Source organism: Camelus dromedarius, chromosome 28 (assembly GCF_036321535.1).
Source record: "Camelus dromedarius isolate mCamDro1 chromosome 28, mCamDro1.pat, whole genome shotgun sequence".
In the NCBI taxonomy this organism is placed as follows: domain Eukaryota; kingdom Metazoa; phylum Chordata; class Mammalia; order Artiodactyla; family Camelidae; genus Camelus; species Camelus dromedarius.
In genome coordinates, this window is record NC_087463.1 from 17458874 (window position 1) to 17479669 (window position 20796).

General features: G+C 40.2%; 1 protein-coding gene across 3 annotated transcripts in view; it reads left to right on the plus strand.

The window, feature by feature from the left end:
* Positions 1-14646: 14646 nt before the first annotated feature.
* TNFRSF11A (TNF receptor superfamily member 11a) overlaps positions 14647-20796 on the plus strand; it is a 50651-nt gene continuing 44501 nt past the window's right edge. For 2 of the 3 annotated variants that reach the window (XM_031441798.2, XM_031441799.2), the window contains exon 1: positions 15267-15364. In XM_031441798.2, coding sequence (XP_031297658.2) covers positions 15287-15364 — 78 coding nt within the window. In that variant the 5' untranslated portion in view covers positions 15267-15286. Of the gene's footprint in view, positions 14739-15266; positions 15365-20796 lie in introns of those variants that run through there. The other variant, XM_031441800.2, reaches the window with a different exon arrangement.

The window sequence follows — 20796 nt, forward strand, 5'->3', positions numbered from 1 at the left end:
AATATTTAAATTCTCATTTGGTTTGAACTATAATGAAATTAGTATATTTGTTACCTGGTGAATAAATATAATGTATTTTTAATGTGATAATTGTTATTAATTTGTGAATCCATTTATCTAAATGCTAATAAATTTTTTCAAAGGCACCAGCTAGCAAAATACACAGCATGTTTCAAGTGAGTCTCCCTTATTATACTGTTAAATATCTTAATGTCAGTAAGACTTCACATTTATTTTCGCATTGATTTTTTTTTTTTTTTTTTTGGTAAAATAGGTACTCTTTCAAGACAAGACAGACACTCATCACTGAGACTAAGAATGTTCTTCTAAAACAAGCTGTAAAAGTCCCATCCTCAGTCTTTTTAAAGCATAAGTAAAACTGGTACAAATAAAAGCTAGGCTTACAAAGTAATGAAAAGTTAATTTGAAATTATGCTCCAAAGCAAGCATAATTTTTCAGAAATCCAAAAGTGCCATAGTTGCCAGTTTTGCTGAATTATTCCAAGAACACTGAATGGCAGCACCAGCTACCTCTGTACACAGTGTCCCTGACCTTCGTTTATTTGCATCAGTGCCCCTTTGAAAGATTACTTTGCTAAACATCGTATGGACTTAACAACCTGAATTTGTGAGTAATTTAAGTAATTTTCATGGGACCTCAATCCAAGTTGCTATCAAACTTCTTTTTCTTACAGAAAAAAATTGGTTCAAATAGTCTCTGATAAAGTTTGGGGAGGTGAAATCAGTGTGTATTGAATTGTCTTTTCATGAACCCAGTTTTTAAGATAACCTATGTTAGACCATCATTTGTTCTTTAAGGACGTAACTTTCTCTAGATCCACTTTTTTGATCTTTGAACAGTAATAACTAACTGTAGTTAACATTTCAGGCTGATTACCAGTTTCTTCATGGGTTTTTTTGTGTAAATAATGTATATTTAAAGAGCTTTGTAATTAGCCACTCTAATTCCTAAAATTCCCCAGATTGGCCAGGTAACAGAATTCCAACTTTATGTTGGATGTTGACTCTCTTATAAGCAAACTATGAAATAAATTTAGCCTTTCATGTGAATAGCCATGTGTTTGAAAGTTCTAATGTAACTTTACAGTGTACTTGGTTTTGTTACTATTTTATATCAGTACACTTTAAAAATTAACAGATTGAAGATATATACTACCACTCAAAAATAATAAATGTATCTGGTAGATTTCTGCATATTGGCAAAAGAATTGGATTTTAGACGATTTTTATATAAGGATGCTTCCTGTGCGTTTCGTCTGTGGAATCAGTGCTCTGATCACACTGTGAGAGAGAGTGCCACGTCCCATCATTCGTATTTTCCCTTCAGGACTAACTATAGGAAACTTTGTTTTGATTGCCTTCTTTATGGTTTACTTTGTTCGTATATTTAAGAAAAACCTGAAAATAAAAATTCCTGTGCACTGTATAAGACCATACCAATCATAAAGTACACAACAGTTAATATTAGTAAGCTTAACAGAATATAAAAGAAAACTTTATTATGTGTTTTTGATAGTACATAGATAATTCCTTCATTTCAGTGTGGTAAGGAATGTAAATTATTTGCTTTTCTGCAAAGAGTCTTCAATAATATCTGGAAAATTCTGTCCAAAGCATGTCTATATTGGAGGACTGTTTTACTATTTGAACTCCTTTTATTTCATTAAAGACTACTCCATTATTTTTATTCCAATTAGATCATTTCATGAATAGATTTCTCGAGGGACTTCAATGTAGCAAAATTTATGTTGTCTGTAAACTGGCATTTTGTGTCATTATAGGTATTAAAAAATTCTTTGTCAGTAATGTTATTTAAGGTTGTCATTTGTTGATAGTCTGCTTCTTAAAATTTTTAAACTACTATCTTACTGGAAAAGTAGCCCTTTCTTCTACTGTTGGCATTTGCAGCCTTGGATACTTTTAGGTACGGATCTTCAGAGAAGCTAGCAATATTTTAAATACCTCTATGTAAAATATGCATTGTTGAGTAGTATTAATAATTTCTCATTGACTTTATGACTTCATCGGTGGTTTATCTTTATTTCTGATAATTACTTGACAATTCTTTAAATGTTTAGCTTTCTCTGTTCAGAAGCCTTCCATCATGTATTAAATAATGAACTTTAGAGTGAATACTTTAATAAGGTAAATCATTTCCTAATTTATTTTTATATGGATTTTATCAATATAGTCACCTTTCTAACAAGTTATAACAAATTGTTTTGTCTTACCACCAAAGAGCATAGAAATAATAACATACTTTCTATTCCTCACAAGACTTTATGAAAATTACACAATAGTAAAACTGAAAGTGCCTTAGCCCTTTGGAAGTTTTGTGAAAGGTCAAAATGAAATTTAAAATTTTAAATCACTGCATTGCTGAAGTGTGGATAACCCTCTCCCCCATACTTTTGTCTTCTAGTAAGTTAACAGGTTACCATGCCAGGCGTGACTTACCGAACATGGCAGTAGAAGGCAGAAATCAGTTTTTGATTGTTAGTTTTGCCTACTTTAACCACTCCCAGAGTATCCAACCTAATGAAGACTAGGAAGGTAAATTTGCTTTTTATTTACTAAAATTTGTGATTAAACTAAAAATTTTCAAAGTTCTGCGTAAGTTAGTTTAATAGATTAGTTTTCCATTACATAATTTGTTTAGGACAAAGAGGAAAACTTGGAAAAGCTTTCCTCTTTGCAGCTCCACTCACATCTGTTAGTGTACATTTGATTCTTACAGTAACTAGCTCCTTCGATATTTAGTTTGAACTTCCAGGCTCTTTGTAATTAAACTTTTCATACTCAGGGAAGCAAAATAAGAACTAGCATTTCTTGAAAATTAGTGGCTCCTAGTGCTTCCTAAAAGAAGGAAACCCTTCAGTTAACCATTGACCATTAAAGTTAAAATCCAGGTTTCTTGCTGAAGATACAGAAGTCTTCAAATCTTAGGAGGTATATGCTCCATATCAGATTTGGAGACCATTTTGCTTTCTTTGTCATACCAGAAAAACTCTTGTAATCATCCTCAAGAAATTATAGAAAGATGACAGAGGACTAGAGATGAACAAATGTCCTGATTTACAGATTTTGTACAATGTGGGTTACCATATAGTTCTCAATTTAAAAACTAGATATAAAAACTGCAAGCTGGCCTTTTCTGACTGCCCAGCTCTTAAGTAACCCCTGTAACTCCCTCATCAGCCTGGTTTTTCTATTTCATGGTTTTTACCAGCACTCATTTTCTTTCTTTCTTTCTTTCTTTTTTTTTTTTTTGTCTGTCTCTCTCTCTAGACTGAGCTCCATGAGAGGAAATGTTGTCTATCCTTTTCAATCAGTGTTTTGAAGAATGCCTGGTGTATGGTTGGTACTCAGCAAACATTAATTGAATGAGTGAATGAATTGTTGAGCTTGGTACCAGTTCTATGCAAGTTCTCTAGTTAGATTAAAAAGATGATTATAAGGATCTAAAACAGTATGAATTTACTGATACTACGCTCCAAGCTAACCTAATGTCCTTTCTATAGAGCCATTATATACTGATAAGAATTGTGTAGTCTTGTGCATTTTGAGCTCAGCAAAGTATTTGACTGTTTCTCATAATGTCTTTATTTCTGAGGTAGAAAATATGGGTAAATAAAAGTGTAAATAAAGAGTTGTGCCATGTGAGTACCTATGTTGTGACAGGCATAGGATGCAATGAACAGCTTGCAGCCAGGCAAGGAAACAAACAGGTTGAGAGAGAAAGACTGAGGAGGATTACCTTAATTAGAGTGATTACTGAAAGGCCTAAGGTTACATTGTACCTTAAAACTAGGAACAATAGGCTTTAACCATGTGCAAATAGGGGATAAAGGACATTATATGCATGGGCCTTGGTGTATTCAAGGAACTGGAAAAAGAAAACCAGTGTGGCTGGAGCATTTTGAATGAGATGGAGAATCAAAAGATGAAATTGGAGAGGAGCCGAGCCAGATCATTACAGGGCCTTGTACACTATGGTCAGAAGCTAGAAAGGGAAGCCTTCGCATAGTTGAAGCAGTAGAATGACTTGGTCCAATTTACATTATGGTTAAATATGCTTAAGCTTTGGAAAAGGGCATGAGTAGAGGTTGCAGTCACCCAAGCAAAAGATGACAATGGCTTGGACAAAAATGGAGGGGAAAAGGCATCTCTGAGAGAGATTTTGAAAGTAGAATTGGCATGACAGGTTGGGCATGAAGAGTGAGAGAAAGAGAAAAACCAAAGATGTCAATGAGATTATGGCTAGAAAAACTGAGGAAATAATGGGTAATGACAATAGTGAGGTAAGGAACCAGTTTTAAGAGTCAGTCTACAGTTTTGTTTTAGATGTGTCAGATCCGGTATGTCTGAGAGTTACCTGTGTAAATGTCAAGTAAGAAGTTAGTTATCCAAGTCTGCATCTCAGGAGGGGTCAGGGTTGAAGCTGTAAATTACAGAGTCATCAGTATTTGAATAAAGCCATGGAACTAAATGAGATGGCCTGAGGAGAGAGTAACTGTGAAGAAGAGGATCCAGATCTGAACCCTGGGACACTCTCATATTGGGAAATTCAGCAGAGCAAGAGGAACTAGTAAAAGGTTCAGTTGGAACATACAGTAAGATAGGGGGAAACCAAGAAAGTGTAGCGCGCTCCTTAGTCAGGATGAGGGTAGATTTGAAATCCATTGGAAGATTCAAGTCGTTGATGACTTCAACAGTAGTTCTGGTGGATTGGTGGAAATAGAAGCCTGATTGGAGTGGGTTAAAGAGAGACAATGACTAGAGAGGACAACTCTTTGAGGAAATGTTGCCATTAAGGGGAGCAGTAGTACTGGGAGCTACAAAGGAACGTAAGGTCAAGGAGAGCTGTTTAGTTAAGTTTTGTAACGAGAGAAATTAGATCGTGTTCATATGCTGATGAGAATAAACCAGTAAAGTGAGAAGAAGTGATGAAGCAGCAGCAGTAACAGGCACCAACTGTGAGTGAAATCCTTGAGAAGACAAGAGGGTGAGGTCCAGAGCACAAATGCAGCCTGGCTGCCACTGTAACAGGAGAGGAAGCAGAGAATAGATACACTTGCAGGTAATTTGGTAGAGGTGGTGGTGGGAAGATTTGGGGGTTTCCGTTTAATTTCTTCTCTTCTCAGTGAAGTATGAAGCAAAGAGATTAGCTTGGCTGGCATGTGGAAAGTATTGGAGGTTTGAGAAGAAAGAAGGTAGAAATGGTTGTTTTCAAGAATGGCAGAATTAATAAGTGAGGGAACTGTAGGACTGCCAAGCAATTTTGAAAGCCCATTTGAGAATAGTAATTATGAATTTAAAGAAAGCCAGTTAACTCAATGTTCTTTTTTTTTTTTTCTTCCAGACAAGATTAGCTGTTCAGGAGCAGATGTGAAGTACACATACAATAAAGTAAAACCAGGTCTGGGTTTTTCCGGATGCATAAGAGGAAGAGAAAAGACAAGGATATTAAAGCTCCTTGCAAAGAAAAGATTATAGTGATGGACCATAGAATCTAAACTGGGAAAGGAGGAAAATGAGATACTGGAACGAGGCGGGAAATAAATAATCTGAGGAATGGGTCTCAGTAAAGTAAAAAATATGTAAGTGAACTGGAAAGATACTTTCTTTGAAAGGAGAAATGAAAAACAAATAACATACCTGTTCTACCTCTAGGCTTTAAGGTACAGGGGTTTGTGAGAACAAAATTGAAAAGCCTCCACTTAAAAGCATAGCGGGGAAGGTGATGTCTTAGGGGTAGCCAGGATTCAATTAATACGAGATGAACAAGAGACCCTTCAAGAGAAGAGGTTGGGGATGTAGATGAGAAATCTGAAGACAGACCTTGAGTTCCCACGTGCTCAGGGGGTGGAGGGGGAGGGTTAGAGACTAAGTAACTTTAAGGAATGTTCAGAGTAGCTCAAGAGTAAGACCTCTGGTCAAAAAAAGCTTGGGCTTCTGTTCAGTGAGGGAAGCAGGTTTGTGATGACACAGTAGACAGTCTGAGAAAGTGGTTAGTTCCTCTAAGCTGGAAGTATAAGGTCCTTTGGTCCCCTGTTCTCTCTGCAAATCAAAGCGCTGTGGATAATGGGAAAGCTTCAGGTTTCTCAGCATTAAGTATGTTGTTAGCTGTTGTTAGCTTCATCATTATTGTTTCAATTTTCTGTTCTGTTTCTTTCTCCCTTTCTTCTCTTCTGATACTCCCATTATGCATATAACTTTTGTAGTTGCTCCACAGTTCTTAGGTATTCTGTTCTTGTTTGTTTGTTTGTTGTTTGCTTTTCAGTCTTTTTTCTGTCTGCTCTTCAGTTTTGGAGGTTTCTATTTATAAATCCTCATGTACAGAGATTCTTACCTCATCTGTGTTCAGCCTATCAATAAGCCCATCAAAGTCATTCTTCACTTCCGTGCAGTGTTTTTTCTCTCCAGCATTTCTTTTTCATTCTTTCTTGGGATTTATATCTCTCTGCTTACATTGCCCACCTGTTCTTGCATACTGTCTACTTTATCCATTAGAGCCCTTAGCATATTCATCATTTTAAAATTCCCAGTCTGATTATCCCAGCGTACCTGCCATGTCTGGTCTGATGCTTGCTCTGACTCTTCAAACTGTTTTTTGCCTATTAGTATGCCTTGTAAATTTTTCTTGATAACCAGATGTGATGTACTGGATAAGAGGAACTGTTGTAAATAGGCCTTTATTAATGGGGTGGTGAGGTGTTAGGGAAGGAGAAACATTCTACAGTCCTGTGATTAGCTCTCCACCTTTAGTGAGCCTGTGCCTCTGGATTGTGAACTTCAGGTATTGCTCAATTTTTTTCTCCCTCTTTAGGTGGGACAGAATGGCAACAGTGGGCTGGAGTGGGGTTTTCCCCTTCACCAGGCTGGTTAGGCTCTGATAATACCCCAGCAGCTTAGGCTCTGAGGTTAATTAGCTTCCCTAAGGGTGGGCCTTGTTAAGAAGAACAGAGTCTTCTGGTGTATTTCAAAATTGTTCCCTCTCCCCTCCTGCCAGAGGCACAGATTTTTCTCTGATACCTACTGTGAAACCCTGGCCAAGGCCCTGGAGGAAAAACTCACCAAAATGTAGGGAATGCTGTATGACTGGGTCCCACTGGAGTTTTTAACTCTCCGACTTGTCCACTCTGGGCCTCCAGCAATTGATCAATTACAGCTCTGGTTTTCCTGCTGCAGTCCTGGTTCCCACAGAGGCTATAGCTCGTGAGTTTCTGCTCTGGTAACTTATGATTGTATTTGCCTGTCAGTCTCTCCAGTTTGGGGGGCAGTGGCATGCCCTGTGACCTCTTTGGGTTTAGGAAGATTCATTGATTTTTCAGTTTGTTCAGCTTTTTACTTGTCAGGACAGAGTGTTGACTTCCAAGCTCCCTACATGTGGAACCGGAAACAGGATGCAGCAGAGATTTTGTTTTTACTAATGCAGAACACAGAAAAGAGAGTAAAAGTCATACGGGGCAGGAGAAGAGAGAGATTGGGCAGAAATGTTGTTTGAAGAGAGAATGGCCAAGAATTTCCTCAAACTGACAAAAAAAAAAAAAAAAAATCAAGAAGGCCATGAACCACAAACCTGATAGAGTCAAAGAAAACTAAGCCTATGTATGTTACAGTAAACTTGCTGAAAACCAAATTCAAAAAGAAAATCTTGAAAACAGCAACTGTGAAACTGATAGTTGACTTATCAACAAAAAACAAAGGTATTGGATTTTTTTAAATGCTGACAGAAAATAACTGCCACTCTAGAACTTTATAGTCAACAGAAATACCTTCTAAAATGAAGGCAAATTAAGATACTTTTGGACAGTCTGCTGCCCTCTCCCCCCAAAAAAACCCAAAGCAGAAAACAGAATCTGTTACCAGCAGACCCACACTAGAGAAAAAGAAAAAACAGAAAAAGTTATCCAAGCAAAAGGAAGTTTCCTCAAACTATGTGATAACTTAGAGATGCAAAAAGAAATAAGCAATAGGAAGGGTAGATATATGGGCAAAATTTTTAATGTCTTATAGGATTTTAAAGATACATACCCAAGAAAAAGAGCACACGAGGTGGGGACAGGGTGTGATTGATATTAAAGCAGTCTAAGTTTCCTGAATTGCCCAGGAAATAATAAAACTACTTTCCATTAGACTTTAACAAATTAAGGATGCATGTTGTAGTCTCCAGGTAACTATTAAAAGAATGTCAAGCTTATAGAGAGGAAGAATAGAGTGATTTTTTAAAAAATTTTTTCAAAATATATTAAATAAAAAATTACAGAACTAAAAAGAGATATCATCACACAGTCATAGTAGAAGGTTCTTATGTTTTTAACCCACTCCTCTCAGAAACTGATGGAAAACAGTTTAAAAATCAGGGAGGACATAGAAGATTTAAACAACACAATTATAAGTTTGACCTGATAATCTTATGAAGAACTCTGTTGCAAAAGAACTTGCAGTTGCAAAGTACACGTTATTTTCAAATGTACATGGAGCATTTAACAAAATGACTCTAAGCGGGGTCACAGTGCAAGTCTTTTCTATAAGCGTCACAGGACTGAAATCCTGCATAATCTGTTCTCTGACCACAGTGGAATTAAGTTATAAATTAATAACAAAAAGGTAACTAGAAAATATCAAATGTTGAAAAGGTAAGCAATGTGCTTCTAAAAGAAACCATAGGTTAAGGAAGAAATGACAGTGAAAATTAGAAAATACTCTTATTAAATAACAAAAATTCAAAAATACCAAACTTATAGGCTGAAACTAAAGCCATGCTTATAGGGAGCTGTACACATAGCTTTAAATACATAAATTAGAAAAGAAGAAAGGTTTAAAGTCAGTCATCTAATATTCATTTCAGTAAGGTGGAAAAGAACCAAAAGGAGGCAGAAGAATCAATAAAGATCAGAAATTAATGAAATAGAGAACTCAAACATATAATAGGGAAGATGAACAAAGCTGAAAATTCTAAATAATTGAACTAATAAATCTGATTAAACTCCAGCAAGACTTATCAAGAAAAAGAGAAGGCATAAATTACCAGTATTAGAAATTAAAAAGAAGAAACCCCTACAAATGCTACATTAGAAATATGAGATTTTTATGAATGACTGTATACTAACAAAGTTAAAAGATTAGATGGAATGACACATTCCTATTTAAAAACAAACACATAAACTACTTATCAAAACCAACACAAAAAGAAATAGAAAAACTCTGTAGTTAAAGAAACTGAACTTGTAATTTAAAACCATGCCATGAAGAAACCCCAGTGCCCAGATGGCTTCATCAATGAATTCTACCAAATACTTAAGGAAAAAAAACACCATTTTATACACTTCTTCAAAGTTCTTCCATATATTTCAGTCTTGTTCAGCATAACACTGACACCAAAACTTAACAGGACCCAATTCAGAAAGGGAATGACAGGCCAATCTCTCATGAACATAGATGTGGAATTTCCTAAACTAAATATTAGCAACCTATGCATCAAAAAATAAATAACTAAATAAAACACCTAGGAATAAACCTACCTAAGGAGAAATGCTGGAGAGGATGTGGAGAAAAGGGAACCCTCCTACACTGTTGGTAGGAATGTAAATTAGTGCAGCCACTATGGAGGACAGTATGAGGTTCCTTAAAAAACTAAAAGTGGGCTTACCATATGATCCAGCAATCCCAATCCTGGGCATATATCTGGAGAAAACTACAATTTGAAAAGGCACACACACCCCAACATTCACAGCAGCACTATTTACAATAGCCAAGACATGGAAACCACCTAAATATCCATTGGCAGAAAAATGGATGCAGAAGATGTGGTATGTGTACACACACACACACACACACACACACACACACACACACACACACACACACACACTGGAATATTACAGAGCCATAAAAAAGTGAAATAATGTCTTTTGGAGCAACATGGATGGACCTAGAGATAATTACATTAAGTGGAATAAGTCAGAAAGAGAAAGAAAAATATCATATGATATCACTTATACATGGAACTAAAAAAAAGATACAAATTTTATTTACAAACCAGAAATAAACTCACAGACATAGAATATAAACTATGGTTACCAAAGGTGAAAGGAGGGGAGGGATAAATTAGGAGTTTGGGACTAACATACACACTCCACTATATATAAAATAGATAAACAACAAGGACCTACTGTATAGCACAGGGAACTATATTCAATTTTTTATAATAAGCTATAATTTAAAAAAATATATATGTACATATATGTACAACTGAATCGCTTTGCTGTACACCTGAACCTAACATTGTAAATCAACTACACTTCAATAAAAAATAAAATAAAATATTAGCAATCTGAATCCACCAACGTATGAAATAGCCCTAATATCCTTCACCAGTAAAATGATGAATATAGTGTGATACAGTCATATACTGGAATGCTTTACAGTAACGACATGGATGACTCCCCCAAACATGATATTGAACAGAAGCCACACACAAAATAGTTCGTACCATAGTGTAGACTCCATTTATATAAAGTTCAAAAGCAGACAAAACTAATCAGTGGTATTATAATTAAATTTATCAAGAAAGGTAAGTGGGAATGACTAAAAGGGAACATGAAGGGGCTTTTGGGGTGCCAGTAATGTTCTACTATATGATTTGGGTGCTGGCTACATGTATGTGTTCATTTTATGATAATTCATCAAGCTGTACACTTTGTGTATGTTATACTTCAATAAAAATATTATTTAAAATAAATCATTCCATCTCGATCTAGATAGCAGCAACAGTTGTCTGTTGAGCCAATCTGAACCTAATCAATACAATGTTGCCATCAGTGTAAAGGATAATCCTTGTCCTTGTGTTCATGTGTAAGGGATAAACAGTCACTTTCTCCATCATATTATTAAGGTAGGGTTAAGGAAGAAGTAGAGGAAATGCAAATTAAATCCTTGTGTCCACTTGAAACATTTTATATATAACAAAATATCTAGAAAGCATGTAATAACTACAACATTTACAGTTTAGAAATTCATTTATTTTCAATACCAAAATAGAACTATAGAACTGAAAAACATTCTTGTCTACCAAGGCAAGCTAGGTGCCCATGTGTACAGCTCAAAAGTCTTCCTATTATGTTTGGGTGTCATTATGTGATAGTATTGCACCTTGATTTATCTGTGAGTGAACACTTATCAATGGTTTACTTTTGTTTAAAAAATATTTTATGTAGGCGAGGTGAGAGGAAGAGCAAACCATAACAAGGTAGGTAGTAAAAACATGTGTATTTATTAGTAAGTTTTCACTGAAAGATTTGTAGTCTTCTGTTTACCTAATAACTCTGCTTTTTATACATTCTCTTTAGCTCTGTGCCAGTAATTATTTTTGTATCACCATGTGAAAAAAGTTATATGAACTGATTAATTCTCATTCTTGCTGACATTTATAAGCATTTCATTAACAAGATTGTGCCTGTTTTCTGGTGCCTAAATGGAGACTGTTAAAATGTAACACTTACAAACCACCTGCTAGAAACAAAAATAATAGCCATACTTTTATTTTACCTTTCTGATTCTGAAAACTAAAGAGTTCTTGCAGAAGTGGGGAGTGGCGGGGATTTCCAGGGTGAGGTGCACACTATCCATGTAAAAGAGTTTTCAAATAAACTGATGATTCCTATATTTGTATAATGTGTTTTGTTTTTCCACAGAATAAATAAAAACAATTCATTGTCAACTGGTTACTTTTTAAAATTTGGAAATGTTTAACTTTAATAAATGTTAAAGCATCTATTATTTAAAATATATTTTACATTTATTACATATAACCAAAATTTAATTGTACATGTGCTTATAAATGTGAGGGTTTTAAAAATCATAAGTAACATTTAAATTAGTTTCTGTCAATGATGAACAATCTCTTTAGCTATATAGTGTGTGCATCCTTCACTTAATAGGGAAAAATAACATTTGGTTTAACTTACTTCCATGTTTCTCATAATAATGCTATTTATCTAGGAAAGATGATGTCCTCAAGCTCATTTTAGTGGATTTTGTTGATAACAAATGTATTCTACATTAATCTTCATAAAATATTTGAATTATTTGAGTAATAGTTTTGTAAATATAGAGAGTCTTTAAAAGTAATTTCATTTTTTTAATTAAACTTTTTTTTTCTAGATTTAATATGTTAACATGGACATTCTATTGTTCATAGTGCTTCCAAAACTGGCGCACTCACCTCTGGGGCTTTCCAAGCAGAAGTTTTAAGTCCCCTAATCTTTTTTGAAAAAAGAAGGGGGTGATGTTGGAAATGTGCCAGGAGTCAGCCTTGGTATTTCTCTTAAAGTGCCACAGTGAAAGTACCCTCTCCCACAAGTCAGTTCCTTTTATTAAAATCATAATTTCACACCACCACCATTGCCAGAAAGCCTATCTCCACAGTCAAGACAACAGTAGGCCAGTTACACATTTTTAAAATCTGTACTTTTGACCATTCCTGTACTTACTTCCCCTGAGTTTCAACATCTATTTACCAAATTTACACACCTGTCAGTTAAAATGCAAAAGTAATTTTTCCTCAGTGTAAATAGTATAGGAATATCAAAAGTTAAAATTAGTAGTTTCTCGTTTTGCTTTTGCAACTCATCTAGTATTAAAAATTTGGTGCTTTAAAAGATGAATGGATAAAGGATATATACATACATACAATGGAATATTACTCAGCCTTAAAAAGCATGAAATATTGTCATTTGCAGCAACATGGGATCTAGAGATTATCATACTGTGTGAAGTAAGTCAGACAGAGAAAGACAAATATATGATATCACTTATATGTGGGATCTAAAAAGGATATAAATGAACTTATTTACAAAAGAGAACCACTCACAGACATAGAAAACAAACTTACAATTACCAAAGGAGAAAGTGGGGGAGAGGGATAAATTAGAGTATGGAATTAATAGATACACACCACTATATATAAAACAGATAAACAACAAGGATTTACTGTATAGCACAGGAAACTATATTCAATATTTTATAATAAGCTATAATGGAAAATAATCTGGAAAAGAATATAAAAGTATGTAAACTGAGTGACTTTGCTGTACATCTGAAACTAACAAATATTGTAAATCAACTATACATACAGTTCAATTTTTAAGAAAACCTGAAAAAAAGAAGAAAAAAATTTGGTGTTTAGTGAAGCAGAGCTCACACTCCAGAGCCAGACGTTTGAATCCCATCTCTGTCACTTATTGGCAAGTAACCCTAGGCAAGTTATTAACCTCTCTGCCTCAGTTTCCTCATCTGTAGAATGGGACTAATAGTAGTACTCCTTATAAAGCTGTTGCGAGGATTAAATGAATTTGTAAGTGTAAGCATGCTATTAGTGTTTCCTATTATTATTGTCTGTCCAGAAACTTCCTTTGCTTATATAAATAAAATCATGTTTCTGATCATTGTTTACAAATATGGGATGATATAACTCTGTAACGTGCTTCTTTTGCTATGATATGGAATTGCTTTGTCAAAAGCACTTAAAATTTTTTAATCAACACTACCAGATTGCTTTCCAAAAGCAAAAAGTAACTGGGCAGTGCACCAATCGGGCTGCAAAGCAGAGAGTTGCAAAGCAAGGCGACTAGCATGGTTAAAGTAACACAAAGGTGGGAGGGGAAAATGGAAATATGCTGTTCTAAGGTCCTTACAATATACCTGAAGTGTCAGAATTTTATCTGAAGGTAGACTGTGATGTCATAGATGCATGTTGTAAACCAAGAGCTAAACAAAGCAAGAGATATATAAAATAAGCTAACAATAGAGAAAAAAAAAGATACCTAAAAATACTCAAAACATCCAAAGGAAGGTAAGAAAAGAGGGAAAAAGGAGCAAAGATGGAACAAATAGAAAACAAATAGCAAAGTTCACCATATCTATAATCACATTAAATGTGAATGGCCTAAACACTTCAATCAAGAAATAGAGATTGTCACACTGGATAAAATGAAAAAGCAAGACCCAACCATATGCTGTCACTTTATATAGACATAGATAAATTAAAATCGCAGCATTAGATACACCATGTAATTGCTATTCATAAGAAAAGTGAAGTAGCTATACAACTAATATCAAAGGCTTCGGAAAACAAAATTTAACCACTGATCAGGGAGGACATGTAATAATGATAAAAAGGTCAATTCATCAGAGACATAATAATCCTAAATGTTTATGCCTCTAATCAAGAGATTCAAACACGTAGGGGGAAAAAATCCTGGCGGAACTTGAAAGGAAAAACAAAGCCACAGTTTTTGTTGGAAATTTCCACAACTTTCTCACAAGGAGACAAAATCACTGAGTATTTTAACCAATTTGACCTAACTGACATTTATAAAACACTTCAACCAGCAACAGTGAAATACAGTTTTTTCGAGTGCACATGGAATATTCACGAAGATACAGCACATGCGGGGCCAAAAGTAAGGGATGTTGATGGCTCTGGAACTCTAGGAATTCAAACTATATTCTATTGACAAGAAACAAGCGTTTTCACTCAAAAAGTTATCTGTGCGAAGGCTGGGCAGACGCGTGCCCCGGGCACCACCTGGAAGTGCGGCGAGGGGCGGAGACAACGGCGGCCGGCAGCCGGCAGCCGGGGGGAGGCCGGAGGAATTGTCTGCTGACCGGAAAACTGGACGAGGACATTGCGAAGCATGCCGGACGCTAGAGTGGGTGATCCTTTCACTGTTGTCCAGGGAAGCCCCAGTGGAGATCCTCGCCTCGTTAACTCCCAGACGCGGGGCACCCACTTTGGGAGGCCCGGCCTGGATGCCTGACAGACGAGTCGAGGCGGGCGGGGGGCCGGGCCAGGCCGCCGGGCGGCTGTCCTTCCCCGGGCATCCGGCCCCCGAGTCCCGGGAAGCAGGCCAGCCACGTCTGCGACCGTGAAAGGCACCCTAAGGCAGGTCGCAGGCAAACTTGCGCTCGAGGGCGCCCAGTGGGGCAGAGGACGCGGGCGGCGGGCACGGAGAGCACCTCAGGTCCCACCCTGTCCCTCTCTGCACGCGAGGGAAGGAGACGTCGCGCCCCGCGCTCGGGCCCCATCTGGCGGGCGCGGCGGGAAGGGGGGTGCTGCCCGGGCGGGGACAGGTGCCGGGGCGGGGCGCCGCGGGGCGGGGCGCGACGGCGGGGCGGGCGGACTCCGAGGCCCCAGGGAGCCCCGCGGCCCGGGCCGCAGAGGCCGCTGAGCGCGGCGCCCAGCCCGCCCCTCCGCGCCATGGCCCCGCGCGCCCGGCGGCGCCGCCGCCCGCTGCCCGCGCTGCTCGCGCTCTGCACGCTGCTCGGCCTGCTGCAGGTAAGGAGGTCGCCGGGCGCCCTCTGCCCCCGCCGCCTCACGGGCTCCTTCCCCGCCCGTCGCCGCGCTCCTCGGAGGGCCGCCCGGGCTCCCGCTCCCTCTCTCCCTGCGCACCCGCTCACTGCGCCCGACGCCTCCACGGGAGCTGGGAAAGGACGGGGCGCGGCGGCTGCCAGACGTCCTGAGACCTGGACGGAGAAGCAGGAGCTGAAGATTTGAGGGCGGGGAGGGCGGAAAGCTGCGGCGCTGCGAGTTGGACGGTGGAAGGTGGAAAAGGGCGAGGGGAGGGGTCTTGGAGCGCAGAAGCGGTGGTTGCGGGACCCCAACACCCAGACACTGGCGCTTACAAAAGTCCCACATAGTAGCAGGCTTTGGTGGTGTCGTTAATTCTCCTCACATTTCTGGAGCACCTACTAGGTGCCCACTCAGAGTAGCCGCTGCGGACACAGCGGCGTAGACACAGCCCCTTCCCCTGCGAACAGAAAAAGCCAGGGAAAAATTCAGAGTCGCAGACAATACCCATATTAAGTAACCATCCTAAATGCGATGTCTCCTTTCGGGCCATTTTGAGTTCCCCAGGAGCTCGCCGTAACTTGGGCTTGTAACTGGGCTTCGCACCTTTTCCCCAACTGTTTCGTTGGTTGTCTGAAGACTAGAGCGATCATCGCCTCATGGGGATGTCTAGAGCGTGTATGGGAACAGAATTTGGTAGTTTCTTCAGAAAAACTGACATCAGATTTCTTTTTTAATGCTCCCCTCTTTTTTATGTCTCCTTTCTCCCCTCCGACTGCCCCTACAAAGATTTTAAGGCCCACCAGTTCAGTATCTACCCGGAATAACATGGAATCGCTTATCCTTAGAAACTCTTTGAAGATGTTAGAACAACATAGTATTTGCAGTTGGAGAGACCAAGGTACCTGGGGTGCTTGAGCCAGTGGTGGAGCCAGAAACACCCCTGTTCCCCGTGAGCTCAGCCCGGGATGGGGCTGGGAGGGGCAGGTGGGCCCAGCAGGGCAGTGGTGAGTCTCACTGGTGCCGGGCGATTCTGGGGCTCCCCAGGCGGGGATGCACCGGGGGCTCCCCTGGGGGCCTTTCCCCCTGGAGTATCACGGGGCTGATAAAGGGCTTCAGCATGAAGAGGGCTAGAGGTGCCAGAAAATGAGCACCTTCCTAGATCCTTGTCCACATTTCCGGCCCCCCTAAAAAATTTCTTTACTAAATCAGTCAGTACCGTCTCTAAGTAAATAAAGGCAGTTACTGGTTTTCTGTCATCCTGGAGGTGCAGGAAACCCAGCACCACAAATACTGTAAAAGTCTTGTATACTTGGAAGTCCCTCAGAGGGAAGGGTAAATGTTGGTGGTTTTCTGGGTTTCGGCAGTTTCAGATTTCCCTTCTCTGTTAAAACTGGCTTAGGTTGTTGTTGGCATTGTTAAGCAGAACTGCACAGAACCCTGTGAAGACAGGAGAGAGGCACTTGTAGAACTGTATTTGGGTGAGAAGGAGGGGATGCCAGCCTGGTATTACGGCCTCGACAGAAATAACAGGAGTGGGCGGGAACAGAAAATTCTCATGAAAATTCAGTCCATTTCGTTTCTACTCGTATGAGTCTCTAGGAGTGGTTGAAGGAAAAGAAGGCGGAAAAACCTAATGGAATTTTTTTCATTTTAAGCACTTCTGGTGTTGCTTAATTAAGTGTTCAACAGGTTGGACAGGCTGCTACCTTATTTGAACTAAGGCACCAAGACTCCAGTGAACAGCTAACCACCTGAGAAAAACCGGCTCACTGCACAGTTTAAAAAAGCATCTCACATTGTTATTGCAAAGGCTACATCCATATATGTATAAAATACATTAGGTTCTAACATTAACAGCAAATGCTATCAAAACATTTAGTTTTCATTTTAGGAATCAGTCCTAAAAAAGTGAGTTTTTTTTCAAGCAACTTTACTGAAACCATATAATGGGGTACATTTTTCTTTAAGAGGGTCTATATAATCATTTTCTAGAAAGTATAGCTATCTGTACTAACGTTTTTATATGGAGAACATAGTGTCTTTGTGGTTTTAAAGACAACTGTGAAATAAAATTGTTTTACCTGTTTGGAAAAAAAAATTTATTTTTCAGAGATATCTTCAGCAAGTGCCACCTCCCCTCCCTTTCCCTTTTGGCTACTTGAATTATGTGCATTTTTTAATCATAGCTAAACAGGAAACACTCAAATGATGTTGGGATAGCTCTAATCAAATGATATGTTTATGCCCAGTCTCCCTAGTGGAAATCCATTAATTCTGAAAAGTGAAGCTCGATGTAATGTTGCAGTATTTTCCTCCAAAGATACTGTGGTTTCAAGCACTCTGTGTATTCAACTACTGCTTATTTGGCCAACCTGTTGTATTGGTTCAAAAAAAGGAATTGCATTGGTGATCCATTGATGTTATTTATCACACACTTGGTGAGGCTTGAAGAACTGTTTGGTGAGGAGTGGGGAGTGTTGGTTTTATAAAATAGTTGGCAGAAACAGCTTCTAGAATGCTTTATCTGCAAGTATTGTATTTAGTTTCATTTGTATTGTATTAAATCAATTTCAGCTTACCTGGAAGGCTGTAAGTTTTGCTTTTAAAACATCTCTGTGATATCTCTGTGCACCTGTACATGTGAGGGAATTTGTGTTCAGACATAAGAAGACTATTTGCATACAGGAAAAAAAAACATTTAAAGTTTTTATGTTGATAGCCCTGTTGTTTATTCCAGTTAAGAAACTATAGGAGCAGGTTGTTTTCATTAGGGTAATTGATCACACACCCATGTGTATCCTCAGTTATCCAAGACCTAAGGGCAAATTCACTCATATCCAAGCCAGCAAACATTCATGGGATGTAAAACCTTGTGCTGGTGACAAACAAGGTGAAGACATAGCTGTGTCCTCACAGGTCACAGTCCAGTCGAGGACAAGACGGGTGAAGCTGTGATAATAACTACTCAGCCTGTGATATGAGAAGCACAGGGCAGTGGAGGGAAGGACAGGGTATAGTTGGAGGAATCAGTTGGAGGACTTTTGGAGGAGGGGGCTTCTGAAGTGGTCTCGGGAGGATGAGGAGGAAATCAAGGGTCAGAGAAGGAATGATTCCAAGAGGCAGTTGGGGAAGAGAGCTTTCTATTTAAGAAGGTGGTGTGAGTGGGTTAGGCCTAAAGGAATCTTGCCAAAAAAAAGAAAAAAAATTTTTTATGGCTTTACAGATAGCGCAAAGCTTAATGGCTTAATTCAAGAAACCCCATGACAGGCAGGACATTAAACATTTATAGTTTTTGAGATAACTCTTGTATGGCCCTTGTTGAGGTGCTAAGGTAGACTGATCAAAAACAGATAGGCTGCAGGTCCCTGGAAAGGCCTGTGGGGAGACCCCGCAGAGGAAATCCCCGGGTGGGGCTCAGGGCCCTAGGATAGGTGGGTGCCCGCACCTGCCCAGCTCTCTTCCTGCCCCACCAGCCCCTCCTAGAGGGAAGACTTGGCTGTATGTTAATACTTTGTTTGGAGAATCACAGACTCAGGGATCAGTGTCCTTTTGTTGATAACAGATATTTCGAATGCCTCCCGCATTATTTCCTTCCCACCAGTTCCCCCCGAAAATGGCAAATCTGTAACATGAACATGTTCTCCGTGTTGATAAGGAAATATGAGCTTGCTTTTTCAGTTATCTACCAGAAATTCTTACACCAGGAAAACTGAAACAATAAAGGTGTATCTTTGAAGGTCAATAAATCAGTGTTTTATGAGGCCATGAAAAGGGGAGTTCCAAAGCAGAGCCTCCTTTGCAGAGGGTGTTGTTTAAAGAAGGAGCTGCCTGAACTTTCTCTGCCAGGTCAGTATTAAAATTTCCCCCATGGTATTTTCCTATTTTTGAAGTGCATGGAAAAAGATATTAGTGCTTTTCCCACATGGGGAGTCCAGAGGACGGGATGCTGTCTAGGCTGTTCTTGCTGTGGATGGGGGTCTGCATCCCTCCCTGAAGGTCCTCACCTCTAAGAGTGAGCATCTCCCCAGGGCATCTCCTCTAGGCCAGGTGCCCCCAGAACAGCCAGTAGCCTGGCTGCTGTCTCTCTGCAGCAACCCGACTCCAGCCCTCAAGGGAAGGAGACCTAACCCCACCTGCACACACGCAGAGCCAGCCTGGGTGGGATTCTATCCGGCAGGTGATTTTCTTTCCAAGCACCTGTACATTCTCCACCTGGTTTGCAGGAAGTCCGGCACCTTCTCCTTGTGTTTCTCTCTGGCCGTCATGGGTGGGCTTACTCTAGGAACCGCTGCTAGAAACACCGGTTTGAGCTCAACTCATCCTTTCCAGCCCCCAACCAAAGCCCTGAGCTGGAAGAAACCAGGAGTGAGACAGTGGACTTCAGCAAAACATTAGGCCCGGTCGGTCTGAAGTTCTCAGCGAGCTTTTGAGGTTTAACGCAGAGTGGGCGGCGCACGAGCTTCCGCACAGCCCGCATCTGGGTCCTCGTTCCCAGAGGCGCCGTCAGGCTGCTTCCTGCAGCCCGACCTGCCTGCTGCCCTGGCAGCTGCCGCCTGTCTCGCTGGGCTCGGCCGGCGAGGCGTCTGTCGGCCGGACGGCAGGGGCTGGCGCGGCCGTCCTCACGGCAGCGCGGTCAGCCGTCTGAAGCACATTCTGCCTGCACGTGGGCTAACTTTCTGTCTTTGTTTTGTGGGCCACCACCGACTTCCGGGTACGACGCTCAACAGTGAGAAATGAGATTGCGTTTGTGTTCCATGTGTTCCTTCAGTTCAACAAAGTGATCACTTCCTCCATTTGGGACGCTCTGCAGTGGGGAGCTAAGGAGACAGAGAACCGTGCACAGCCCTGGAAGCGCCCAGTCTAGGCACGTGCAGACGGTTAGAAGGCAGGGGGACACTTGTGTCACCGGAGTGCTTTCAGAGTGCGGGGAGCACTCGGGACTAGACTGCTTAACTAGCCTGAAAGTGCCGGGGAAAATATCCTCTTCTTCCTTACCATGCGGTTGTGTGTGTGTCTAAAGTACAAACAGAGGGACAAGACAACAGCATTAGGCCAGGGCTTCGAGGGCGGTTCGTGCTCTGTCTGGTGGTGGGAACAGTGGGGAGGCCTGACAGGGTGCAGTGTTTTCAGGCAACTGTAAAGAGGACAGCGTTCCTGGACTCCAAGAGCAGGCAGGGGGAGAGGCAGAGCCAGCACTCAAGGGCCTTGGGTGCCAGGAAAATAGTTTAGACTTTATCTCGATGTATTGTGAGCTGGGGAGGGACTGATCTGATTTGTGCTTTATGGAGAAGGGTGCCCGGGGGCAGGCCCAGTAAGGAGGCCACAGTCTCTGGTTTAGGTAGAGCTGGTAAAGGCTTGAATCAGGTCAGGGATGGGGTAACAGAAAGAAGCCAAATGCACGAGCAATTTCAGAGCCA